Below are 13,694 nucleotides of genomic sequence, written 5' to 3' on the forward strand. Positions count from 1 at the left end.
GGCTTGCTTGTTGGTGCCTGAAGCATGGGGACACTTGTGGCCTGCCCATAGTACATTTGTGATGCAAACAATGCATCTTACTGTATATTTTGGTGTTTCAATGTACAAACCCCATTTCCAGAAAAGTTGGGATACTTTCCAAAATGCAATAAAAACAAAACTCAGTGATATGTTAACTCACGTGAACTTTTATTTAACTGACGAAAGTACAAAGAAAAGATTTTCAATAGTTTTAAGGACCAACTTAATTGTATTTTGTCAATATACACAAATTTAGAATTTGATGGCTGCAACACACTGAAGAAAAGTTGGGACAGAGTTAAAATAAGATTGAAAAGTGCACAGAATATTCAAGTATCACTGGTTTGGAAGACTCCACATTAAGCAGGCTAATTGGTAGTAGGTGAAGTATCATGACTGGGTATAAAAGTACTGTCCATCAAAGGCTCAGTCTTTGCAAGCAAGGATGGGTCGTGGCTCACCCCTTTGTGCCACAATTCGTGAGAGAGTTGTTAGTCAGTTCAAAAGGAACATTTCCCAACACAAGATTGCAGAGAATTGAGGTCTTTCAACATCTACAGTACATAATATTGTGAAAAGATTCAGAGAATTCAGAGACATCTCAGTGTGTAAAGGACAAGGTCGGAAACCACTGTTGAATGCGCGTGATCTTCGAGCCCTCAGGCGGCACTGCCTAAGAAACCGTCATGCTACTGTGACAATTATAGCCACCTGGGCTCAGGAGTACTTTGGAAAACCATTGTCACTTAACACAGTCCGTTGCTGCATCCAGAAATGCAACTTGAAACTGTATTACGCAAGGAGGAAGCCATACATCAACTCTATGCAGAAATGCCTGCGAGTTCTCTGGGCCCGAGCTCATCTCAGATGGACCGAAAGACTGTGGAACCGTGTGCTGTGGTCAGATGAATCCACATTTCAGCTAGTTTTCGGAAAAAAACGGGCATTGAGTTCTCCGTGTCAAAGATGAAAATGACCATCCTGATTGTTATCAGCGAAAGGTGCAAAAGCCGGCATCTGTGATGGTATGGGGATGCATCAGTGTCCACGGCATGGGTGAGTTGCATGTATGTGAAGGTACCATTGACTCAGAGGTGTATATTAGGATTTTAGAGAGACATATGTTGTCACCAAGGCAACATCTCTTCCCGGGACATCCATGCTTATTTCAGCAGGAGATTGCCAGACCACGTTCTGCATGGGCTACAACAGCGTGGCTTTATAGACACAGAGTGCGTGTGCTTGACTGGCCTGTTGCCAATCCAGATCTATCTCCTATTGAAAATGTATGACGCTTCATGAAGAGGAGAATCAGACAATGGAGACCACGGACTGTTGAGCAGCTGAAGTCTTATATCAAGCAAGAATGGACAAAATTTCCAATTGCAAATCTACTACAATTAGTATCCTCAGTTCCAAAACGATTAACAAGTGTTATTAAAAGGAAAGGTGATGTAACACAATAGTAAACATGCCTCTGTCCCATCTTTTGTTGAGTGTGTTGCAGCCATCAAATTCTAAATTTGTGTATATTTACAAAATACAATTAAGTTGGTCAGTAAAGCTATTGAAAATCTTTTCTTTGTACTTTTGTCAGTTAAATAAAGGTTCACGTGAATTAAAATATCACAGATTTTTGTTTTTATTGCCTTTTGGAAAATATCCCAACTTTTCTGGAAATGGGGTTTGTACATGTAACAAATAAAGTTAATTTTCTTCTTCATCCTTTCCCTGTCTCAATGGGACAAACCTATTCAGAACCCCATGCAAGTGCTCTCTAAATAACCTCCACAACTTCTGTGTATTTCCCTGAGAGCATCTGCTCCCAAATTATGTTCCTACTTATTATCAATGTAATTAGCCTATTCTGATTAAATATATACTCTCCTTTCTCTGCTCCTAACCTTGTCCATTGCTATGCTAAAGGTCAGGGAGTTGTGGCCACTATCTCTGAAGTGCTCACCAACCAAGAGATCTGTCATCTGACTAGCTTCATTATATATGAAATTAAAATGTGATAGTTTTTCTCCCCCTCTCTTATATTAAAGTGAAATTACCAAATTGTTCTTCATTTGCCAATGCATATCTCTCTTTTTACCTGATAATGAATTGTTATCTGTGAACGCAGCAAGTTTGGAGAGTGTTTTGTAAGGTTAATTATCCTGCTTAATTCCACAGTAATTTCGTTTTGACCATTCCGCTTAAAATAGCTTACTTTAGGAATTGCAGTACAACAAAGTGTGCACAGTATACACAGTTTCAATGGACTGAGAGATCACTTTTGAGTTAACTTCTTTTTCCCTGTTCCTGTGAATAATCTTGTTACCATTTTTAATTCCTTTTAGGGTGTCATGAATTCACAAAGGAAAAGCTCTGTAGAATGTCAAGCGCTGAGTGAAGGTAATTAATGTTATTTCATGTATATTTTGCCAATGCTGCTGAGCAATCCAGTAGGACTAATGAAATAACAGTATTGAATTTGACATATTAGTAATAACTGGGGTTCCCCATTCTGTTTACTTAGTGCCTTTGGTGATGTTGTGCCTTCCTTCAAAGTTAACTGTATCCTTGGTCTGCCATTTGATTAATCTCATCCTTACCTCCAAAACTGTCTGAACTTCTCCAACCCTGTTGATTGATATTCTGCATGCATTGTCTTTTGCTGAGATTTCCATCTCTTCATATTATCCATACTCCTTGTTACTGACTTATTCTCCCAAATGGTCTAGCTGTAGTCCATTATTCAATGTTATTCTCGGTTTCTATTTCCTCTCTCCCATCAAACCCATTCCAGTAGCCAACTCCTTCTCTCATAATACTGTTTTTGACAAACTTCCAACAAGTTAGCTATTCAATGATTAATGTGATTTTGTTGCATTTGCCTAGAAATTCAGCTATTTTACACTAACCCTTTCAGTATCATGCGTATGAAAGTCGGTATTTCTGTTGCATAAAATGATTTTAAAGTATAAAGTGTTTTTCAATGCTGACTGTCAACATAAGTGGACAGTTACCATTGCAAATCATGATTGCACATCTGAGTCACATTCTATAGGGACTCATATTGAATTAAATTATTTCTACTGTGATGTATGCTTGGAAATTACATTACAGCAATGTTAATTTCTAAACAAAATTAGACCATAAGACATAGGAATAGAATTAGACCATTCGGCTCAACAAGTCTGTTCTGCCATTCCATCATGGCTGATTTATTTTCTCTCCCAACCCATTAGAACCATAGAACACTACAGCACAGAAAACAGGCCATTCAGCCCTTCTAGTCTGTGCCGAAACTTTATTCCGCTAGTTCCTTTGACCCGCACCCCGTCCATAACCCTCCAGACCTCTCCTATCCATGTATTTATCCAATTTATTCTTAAAACTTAAGAGTGAGCCCGCATTTACCACGTCAGACTCCCACCACTCTCTGAGTGAAGAAGTTCCCCCAATGTTCCCCATAAACCTTTCACCTTTTCCCCTAAAACCATGTCCTCTGGTATTTATCTCTCCTAATCTAAGTGGAAAGGGCCTACTTGCTCTTACTCTTTCTATACCTCTCATCATTTTGTAAACTGCTATCAAATCCCCCTTCATTCTTCTACGCTCCAATGAATAAAGTCCTAACCTGTTCACTCTTTCCCTGTACCTCAACTCCTGAAGACCCGGAAACATCCTAGTAAATCTTCTCTGCTGTCTTTCAATCTTACTGATATCCTTCCTATAGTTAGCTGACTGAACTTCATACAATACTCCAAATTTAACCCCACCATAACATCCGAACTCCTATACTCAGTACTTTGATTTATGAATGCCAGGATGCCAAAAGCCTTCTTTACAACCCTGTCTACCTGTGATGCCATTTTCAGGGAATTATGTATCTGAACTCCCAGATCCCTTTGTTCCTCTGCACACCTCAGTGCCCTACCATTTACTATGTATTTCCTACCTTGATTTGTCCTTTCAAAATGCAACACCTCACACTTGTCTGCATTAAATTCCATCTGCCATTTTCTGGCCCATTTTTCCAGTTAGTCCAGAGCCCTCTGCAAGCTTTGAAAGCCTTCCTCGCTGTCCACAACGCCTCCAATCTTAGTGTCATCAGCAAACTTGCTGATCCAATTTACCACATTATCATCTAGTTCATTGATATAGACAACAAACAACAATGGTCTCAGCACAGATCCCTGAGGCACACCACTAGTCACAGGCCTCCAGTCTGAGAAGCAATCATCCACTACCACTCTCTGTCTTCTCCCACACAGCCAATTTTGAATCCAGTTTACAACTTCTCCATGGATACCTAGTGTCTGAACCTTCTGAACTAACCTCCCATGTGGGACCTTGTCAAACGTTTAGCTAAAGTCCATGTAGACAACATCCACAGCCTTTCCTTCATCTACTTTCTTGGTAACCTCCTCGAAAAACTCTACTAGATTCATTAAACACAATCTACCACACACAAAGCTATACTGACTATTCTTAATCAGCCTTTGGCTGTCCAAATATTTGTACATCCTATCTGGCAGAACACCGTCCAATAATTTACCTACAACTGATGTCAGGCTCACCAGCTTGTAATTACCTGGTTTACTTTTGGAGCCTTTTTTAAACAACGGAACAACATGAGCTGCCCTCCAGTCCTCTGGCACCACACCCGTGGCTAAGAACATTTTAAGTATTTCTACCAGGGCCCCTGCAATTTCTACGCTAGTCTCTCTCAAGGTCCTAGAAAATATCATGTCAGGCCTGGGGGATTTATCTACCTTTATTCACTGTAAGGCAGCAAGCACCTCCTCCTCTTTAATCTCTATATGTTCCATGACACAACTGCTTGTTTCCCTTCCTTCCATATACGCTATGCCAGTTTCCTGCGTAAATACTGATGCAAATAATTTGTTTAAGATCTCTGCCATCTTGTGAGGCTCCACACTTAGACCACCACACTGATCTTCTAGGGGACCAATTTTGTCCCTTACTATCCTTTTACTCTTAATCGGGTTTACCTTGACATTATCTGCCAAAGTAACCTCATGTCTTTTTGCCTTCCTGATTTCCTTCTTTAGTATTTTCTTACATTTTCTATACTCTTCAAGTACCTCATTTGTTCCTTGTTGCCTATACCTACTCTACACCTCTCTCTTTTCCTTAACCAGATTGCCAATATCCCTTGAAAACCAAGGTTCCGTATGCCTGTTAACTTTGCCTTTAATCCTGGCAGGAACATGCAAACTCTGCACTCTCAAAATTTCACCTTTGAAGGCCTTCCACTTACTGAACACATACTTGCCAGAAAACAACTTATCCCAATCCACTCTACCTCTTCCTATCCTTTCTCATTTCCACAAAATTGGCCCTTCTCCAATTTAGAACCTCAACTCGAGGACCAGACCTATCCTTATCCATAATTAACTTGAAACTAATGACATTATGGTCACTGGACCCAAAATGTTCTGTCACCTGACCTGTCTGAGATCAAGTATTGCATCCTCTTTCATTGGTAACTCTATATATTGATTTATAAAAACTTCCTGAACACATTTGACAAACTCCAAGCCATCTAGCCCTTTCACAGTGTGGGAGTCCCAGTGAATATGTGGAAAGTTAAAATCCCCTACTATTACAACTTTCTGTTTCTTACAGCGGTCTGCTATCTCTCGACAGATTTGCCCTTCCAATTCTCTCTGACTATTGGGTGGTCTATAATACAACCCTGTTAGTGTGGTCACACCTTTCCCATTCCTCAGCTCCACCCATATGGCCTCTGTAGACAAGCCCTCCAGGCTTGCTGCTGTCTTCTCCCTGTAACCTTTGATGCCCTGACCAATCAAGAACCTATCAACTTCCGCTTTAAATATACGCAATGACTTGGTCTCCACCCTCTGGCTAAAGAAATTTCTCCTCATCTCTGTTCTAAATGGACAACCCTCTACACTGAGGCTGTGCCCCTGGTCCTAGGCTCCCCCACTCTGGGAAATATCCTCTACATGTCAACTCTATCTAGGCTTTTCAATATTTGATAGGTTTCATTATGATCACCCCTCATTCTTCTAAACTCCAGCGAGTACAGGCTCAGCGCTCCTCATATGTTAATCCTTTCTTGTGTTGTTGCTCACTCATAATCCATACAGGTGTTTTGGCACCATTCTGCAGATATTAAAGGGCATTCATATGTGGGTTCTAGACAAGTGCTGGGAACAGAAGTAGGGCCCTTTTTAAGTTATTTACTCACTGGATCCCCGTCAATAAAAGCCCTCATTCACCCATTCTTCACACTACCAAAAAGAATGACACTTGCCCAGCTTGTGCATCTCCACACATATTGGTCTTTTCTGCCACTAAACATTAGTTGGCTGCAGCCCAGGACTTAGCTGATACCCTTCTGTGGCAGCAGCTCATTAAGTCTGACAACTGAAAGCTAAGTCAAGGTGGTTAATTGTAAGGAGTTATTTAAAGGAGTAGAGAGAGGGGTGAGAAAAGCGGCTGGCCCAGAAGACACTACAAGGAATGGCAGTGATAGGATCCAAGGAATGCTTGGAATACAAAGATGAGAATTTTAAAATGAGACATTGATAGAAGAGAAGGCAGTAAACATCATTGGGTGCAGGACTGTTGGTAATGTTGATCAGTCCTTACCCCTTGCTGATATCATCCACAAAACTCACGTCAAAATTTACCTATCTAGTTTCACCACAAGAAAAATGCAACCAGAACCAGTTCCAGTCTAAGATCAAGAGAGTCACAACAAGGATGTCCCTAGTTGCTGATATTGGAAGTGACCATGACCTGGTGATGAAGAACTTGAAAATCAGGGTGAGGAAAGTCAAGAAGCCCAGGCACATCAGAATGAAACTGAACTTGGACAGACTGAATGACCCCTCCATTGCAGTAAGTTTCCACCACTGCTGAGCTTGACAAAAATGCTAAAGTATTGACAGGTAAGTTCAATGAAGTGATGAGAGAAACAGCCAATGGGATGCTTGGAAAACACTGCTGGTAAACCCAACCCTGGGTAACAGAGGAGATCGTGGTAATGTGTCCCACTAGGGGAGACATGAAGGAAACCAAGAACACAATAACAGGAGCTGTCATGTACAGGGAAAACATGATCATGGCCAAAGAAGAATGGATTGAGAGACAGTGTATAGAGATAGAAGATAGTCTGAACAGGAACGATAACAGACAAATATTTCAAATTGTGAACGACCTTACTAAACAGAGACAGTCACAAGTCAGGACCATTCCAGACAGAAGGAAAATGTTTCACAAAAGATGAAGACATTCTCAACAGATGGAGTAAGTTTTGTTCAGACTCTGACAGCTATCAGAACCAAGGAGACCCCAGCGTACTCGCAAGCCAGGACTCATTGACAGCAATGACTTTACAATGCTGTGGGAAGAAGCAGAAGCAGACATAAGATCGCTGAAAGCTGCAGGAATAGACAACATCCTGGCTGACTTGATAAAACATGAGGGAGAAACAGTGATAGACATCCTCACCAATATCTGCAACAAAATCTGGCAGAGCAGGGAATGGCCAATACCCTGGACAAATAACTCATCATCATTCTCCCCAAGAAAGGCCATTTAACAGCAATGTCAGAATGATAGAACCATAAGTTATCGGCCATGCAAGCAAAATGACATTGAAAGTAATCTTGAACAGATTGAAACCACAGGCAGAAGAAATAATCGCAGAAAAGCTGTTGGATTTAGAAGTGGAAGAAGTACAACAGAAGACATTCAAGCTCCGAGCCTTGTGTGAGAAATACAACCAATATCAACAGGACATCTTCCACATGTTCATAGATTTCAAAAAGGTTTTCAGTAGGGTGTGGCATGATGCACTCTGGGCCACAATGAAGAAATACAACATGGACCAGAAGCTGATCCAAAGCATCAAACACTTCTACACCAAAGCTAGCAGTGCAGTACTTGTTCAAGGCACAGTTCCACACATCAATTGGAGTCTGACAAGACTGCCTCCTTTAACCCATACTGTTCAACATTTTCCTGGAGCAAGTAATGTCAGGTGCCTAGAAGATCATATTGACACAGTCAGCATCAGAGGACAGATCATAACCAACCTCAGGTTCACCGATAACTTTGATGGGTTGGCAGGAAATGAGGATGAATTGGCCTGCCTTGTGAACCGTCTGGACAATACATCTAACAGATATGGCATGATCATCGCAGAGAAAACCAAGCTGATGAGAAACAGTGAAGAGCCAACCATGACAAAAACCAGTCAGTGGATAAGAAATAGAGACTGTCAAATAGTTCAAGTATCTTGGTGTCATCATCAATCAAGAAGGGTCAAAGCCTGAAGGCCTTGCAAAGACAACCCAAACAACAGCAACACTGGCTAAACTAAAACCGATCTGCAGAGACAATAACATCGTTCTCAAATCCAAGTTGAAACTCCTGCATGCTCTTGTAAGCAAGCAAATCATAGATGATGACCACTGCAAAAGAAGATCCATGCAGTCGAAATGAGATGTTTCAGAAGGCTGCTCAGCATCTCCTATACAGACCATGTCTCAAACAAAGAGTAGAAAGAAGGATCATCCAGCACATGAGACACAACAAATGTCTGCTGTCCACAGTAAAGAATAGGAAACTAAGATGGTGTGGCCACATAATAAGATTGAGTGGACTTTCAAAAACCATTCTTCAGGGAACGGTGCAGGGGAGAAGAAAATGGGACAGACAGAGGAAGAAATGGATAGACAACATTGCAGAGTGGACCAGAGTGGCTAGCTCACTACAACTGTGAGAGATGGGGGCAATTCACCTGTACAGCACCCCTGCAACCCAGGTGGGTTGAGGGATCGTAACTGTAACTATTAACAAGTGTTCAACAAGTTGAACCAACTTGTGCAAAGCTCTAATGTCTTGCTGATCCAAAGCTCCCACCTGAATGGAAACGTTTTGATTTCTGGATTAAAATTCTTCACCACCTTCTACCTTCTTAGCCTCTTATGAAATATTTAGGTTGTTTAAAACTCAGTTGCCTAACTCTGCCATATTATGTCTTTCTCACTTGCCACTTCCTTACTTTTAGACTTGCATTGGTATCTTATTCCTACATGAGAATTATACTTATTTATTGATCCTTCCCTATCTGGAGCTCATCTTAGTAATAAAGCTTCTTCATGGCTTTTGTTCCTCTTCCACTGCCTTTGGTATTCCACCTGCTCTTGGCACATACTCATTTTTTGTCTATGGAGATCAATCCATTCTCCAGACCTCCATCTCTCTCTCTCCAACTGTTGGCTGACGAACATCATCTTTGTCACCAAATTTTTAATCACATTTTATAACTGTGCATTAAATATTCTTCTATCTTTCTATTTTGTAACCTTTCCAGCTACTTCTGTAAACCCATTTGGTGGCATTTTCTTAATTAAATGCACAGAAAGACTTGCTGCTGTTGTTTTCTACTGAAATATCTTTTTCATTATACAAGGTGACAACAATAACTTAATGTGCTATTCTCATTTACCTCATCCAAATATGATTCAGTGAATCTACAATATTTTAATATCTTCATGTGATTAGTGTTATAATCATGTACAGTAATGCTGAAAAATAATCCCAGGTTTTTAATTTCAAATTTCCACCCATTTTGTCAGTTCTCATTGGGTGAGAAAACAGGAAACTGTAGTCCCAGAATCTATTGCCAAACTATTATTCATGAAATCAGCTCATATTGTCTGTAATTTCCTTAATTATTACATTGATTATACTAATTGTATTGTAATTTGCACCTGTTATGCTTAGATACATGGAAGTGTATTATCATTTATCTGGTGTGCAGAGGAAACAATAATAACATTAGTATTTCTTCAGCAGGGAGTTAACAGGAACAGGCACGCATTCATAGTGTCTATTTCAATTTATATTATAGAAATCAAAGCAAAATGAAGTTGTCAAACAAATAAGTGAATATAAATCGCACTTGTCACATGAAATTTTATTTCATAAATCGAACAGCACAGGCTAGTATCAAACCATGGGTTTATCCGCTACATGAGTGTAATTAGAATGCAATAACCCGACTGAAGACATCTATCATTGGAAATAAGTTAGAGTGATTAAAAACAATGTTAAACATCTTGGAACAAGTAGTCATAGTTTGTATAAAATTGAAATATATAAAAAAGTAATGGAGGTGAAGGATAAAATTGCAAGTGTAACTAACAGACTCAGACTAGCATAAAGTTAAATATGACAAGCCCCAATGCAGGCTCAAATACTGGGCTAAAACTTTGTTGATGTGCTTGAGGCTTTAAGCTGAGACTCAACTGCTTTTTTTTTGCTGAACTACAAGATCCCAAATACTATTTGAAAATTACTGCAGATTTCTGCTGCCTCCAGCCGTCCCAGATTGCTTCACAAGCAATTAAAAGAACTGTAATACCAAATGGTGTTCTAATCAGCTGTAAAAAAGAATCACAGCAATGTAGAAAATTGCAGTTTTTTTTTGTCCTGCTAACAAAAAATAGCTGATTAATCTACTTTTGAATCATAAGGATGTAAAGGGGAATGAAAAAAGATTAGGAAGTTGGTGTTGAGAACAAACTGGATTTGCCACTGTCTTATATAGCACAGTAGGTTTGAGGAGGCATTTAGTCTACTCCGAATCCTGCTTCTTGGGTTATTATGTTTAAATTTAAAATAGCCAGTTATTACCTAGTTTGTCTATTCTTAGTTGTCAGCAAATTGAAGGGTGGTATTGTGCCATCACACAGCATTGAATCTTCAGTAATCAGCTCACAGATTCCCAGTTTGAGCTTGTCCAGGACTGCTTGGCTGTAGAGCTTATCACAGCTGAAGTCTAAACATTATACACCTCCTATTTTAGTGTCGTTAGAAACATAAGGATGGAGTCTTGTGCATTCACATCCAAATCATTCATATAAATAGCCAGTAACAACCAACTAGTGAGGCATACGGCTCGTCACAGGCTTCCATCCTGAGAAACAATCTTCACCCACCACTTTCCAAGATGATTTTGAATCCACCTAACCAGCTCCCCCTGCATTCCATGGGACTTACCCTAGATCAGCTGTACACAGTGCCCAGAATCTGAATACCTACAGGTATTTCACGGTTAACTTAGCGCGCCATTTTTTCACATCACCGGTTTGTATTGAGTACAGTCATAAGGATATACATGAATATATGAACAAATAATTTTTGGCAGTACCCTATCTGTTTTTAACCTCTAGGCATGAGACTTTAGATTTCTCCATTAGATGAAAGTTTTTGCTTATTTATGTGATAACATCATCGTCAGTTATCATTCATCCAGCATTGCACCAGATTAGAAGGCACTTTAGAGTCAAACATATGATGCTAGACTAGGTAAGGACAGCAGATTTCGACGCTCAAAGGAGATAAGTGAATTTTTAAACCGGCCAGTAATTTTTTGAATCTCTATCACTGATATTATCCATTAAATAATTAAGTTCAAACGTACATTGATATATTTTCTTGCTGCCATGGTTAGATTCAAAGTCAAGGATTCATGTTAATTGCCCAGACTTCTAATTACCAGACTAGTAGTTTCCGCCAGCTACAAGGCTTAAGTTAGGAGGCTTGTGGAATGCTCTCCAGATACCTCTGTGATAGCAGCTCAAAACAACAATCGACATAATTCAGTATAGGCTTTGGACATCGTGTGCTGAGTCACAAAACAAAGGTATTTTGTCTGTAATTAGCTCTTGAAAACCACACTTATATAGTTTGTCATTTAAAATTCTGGCCACTGAAGATTTTGTGATGGGAGTATTAATAATTGTACTGCTGTTGCATATTAAAGGAAGGTGGTTAGACTTTATGTTGGAGATAATTGTTGCCTGGCACTTGCCACTCATCAGCTCATGCTTCAAAGTTGTCATGCTGTTTTTGCATGTGGGTGTGGATTATTTCATTTGCCAAGAAGTGTAACTAGAATTTAACATTGCATAATCATCAGTGAACATTTTTACTTCTAATGAAGTTCATAGTTGAAGCAGCTTAGTATAGATGAATCCATGGCAATAATATGAAGAATTCCTGCAGTGATCTCTTGGAGCTGGAATGATTGACCTTCAATGACCATAAACATCTTTTTTTCTATATTCATGTCTTTGCCTTTTTTTCTTAATGCTATTATAGATTTTGACAGAAACAAAAATAATAAGGAGCACTGTTCAGCATTGTAAAAGCAAATAACTATAACTCATACAATTAAGCAACTTCCAAAAACATATTAATATTAATATTTACAGCCAGATGGACCTACAAATCTGAAGTAAAATCTAGGCTCATTGTTAATCACATCTTCCAGTAATAGAGATAAGAGAAGTAAATGTCCTAGGTGAACTAATGTATTCCCCCTATAATATCTGGGAAAGAGATCCAGTGTACATATATGGGTGGGTAAAATGGTCAGTCAAGGCAGTTAGGGGATCTTACCTTGGTATCACTGGCAGTGAATTATGATAGAAAATCAGAAGCTCAGGTTTATTTCTCTTATCCTCTTCCAATCACTGCACCAACAAAACATTAATAAATTTTGGCTATTGGTGAATTTTTCCTATTTCAATTCTGAGCGCTGTCTTTTATTTTACTCTTGTGCTATTTTTCTGATCCGTGATTAGCCTGTAAATAAATGTGATGATGTAGCATTAATTTAATGCATATTAGTTTATTGACATGATATTCAAGAACGCCACGAGAATGTGCTAGGTCTTAGGCTATCCCCTGTGAATTATGTAACATAGTTGGGGAGGAGTTAGTTGTTAAACCATGACACAATTTTATGATTATAGCGAAATCTGTTCATGGGAAGTGGCCTTCTGCTTTGAAAGGAAACTACTCAATTTGTAATAATTCCTGCTTCAGATATATCACAGAATGAAATAATTTTGAAATATATATTGATTGTTGTTTCACTGAAACTAATTGATTTGGGTAAGTCTTTAATATTCAATTAACTTCCAATTCACGGAATTATTAACTGTGGATAGTTTAATGTAGTATTTGCAAACATGACCCAGCCAGCTTAATGTCTAAAAGTGCAAGGATAAATGGGATAAATCTCCCAAAACTAACTGATAAAGAAGTGGAGATTCAGGAGAGTTAGTTAATTAAAATGAAGGTCCTTAATGATGCATAATATGGTGTTTGAGGTCACAATCATACCAAACATTAAGGAGCAAAGAGAAGCAAATAAAGAGAAGGCACAAGAGAACAATCAATCATATTATCCAAGAGACTTGGAGAGACAAAAAAAAATTAATTTAAACAGAGCAGAAAATCAATATAAGAAAAGGTTTTGAAATAGAAAAGTTAGATAATATGAAGGAGAACTCAACTTTTGCCCTAAATTGTGGAGTCAGCAAGCCAGCCCAGAAAAACCAAGACTGGCATAGAAAATTTCTGCAGGATTTTGACAGGGAGTAGAATTATTGAGAAACAGAGGGACCTTCATGTACATCCAAAGATCCCTCAAGGATAGATAGATTGGAGTCATAGAGGAATACAGCATGGAAACAAGCCCTTTGGCCAAACCAGTCTATGCATCCTTCCTGCTAGTCCCAGTTGCCCACATTCCAACCATAACCCTCCAAGCCCCTCCATTCCATGTACCTAAACATTACAGTTGTACCTGCCGTGACCAC

The 13,694-nt window shown here is 39.2% G+C and overlaps 1 protein-coding gene across 1 annotated transcript in view; it reads left to right on the forward strand.

Annotated features, from left to right (window-relative positions):
• The window catches only part of cep72 (centrosomal protein 72), a 217,609-nt gene that overhangs the window by 153,921 nt on the left and 49,994 nt on the right, over positions 1-13,694 (forward strand). Inside the window, exon 9 of the mRNA XM_059944915.1 lies at positions 2,367-2,421. Within this exon, the coding sequence (XP_059800898.1) occupies positions 2,367-2,421 (55 nt within the window). The remainder of the gene's footprint in view (positions 1-2,366; positions 2,422-13,694) is intronic.

The sequence above is a fragment of the Hypanus sabinus genome, chromosome 20, assembly GCF_030144855.1.
Source record: "Hypanus sabinus isolate sHypSab1 chromosome 20, sHypSab1.hap1, whole genome shotgun sequence".
Taxonomy (NCBI): Eukaryota; Metazoa; Chordata; class Chondrichthyes; order Myliobatiformes; family Dasyatidae; genus Hypanus; species Hypanus sabinus.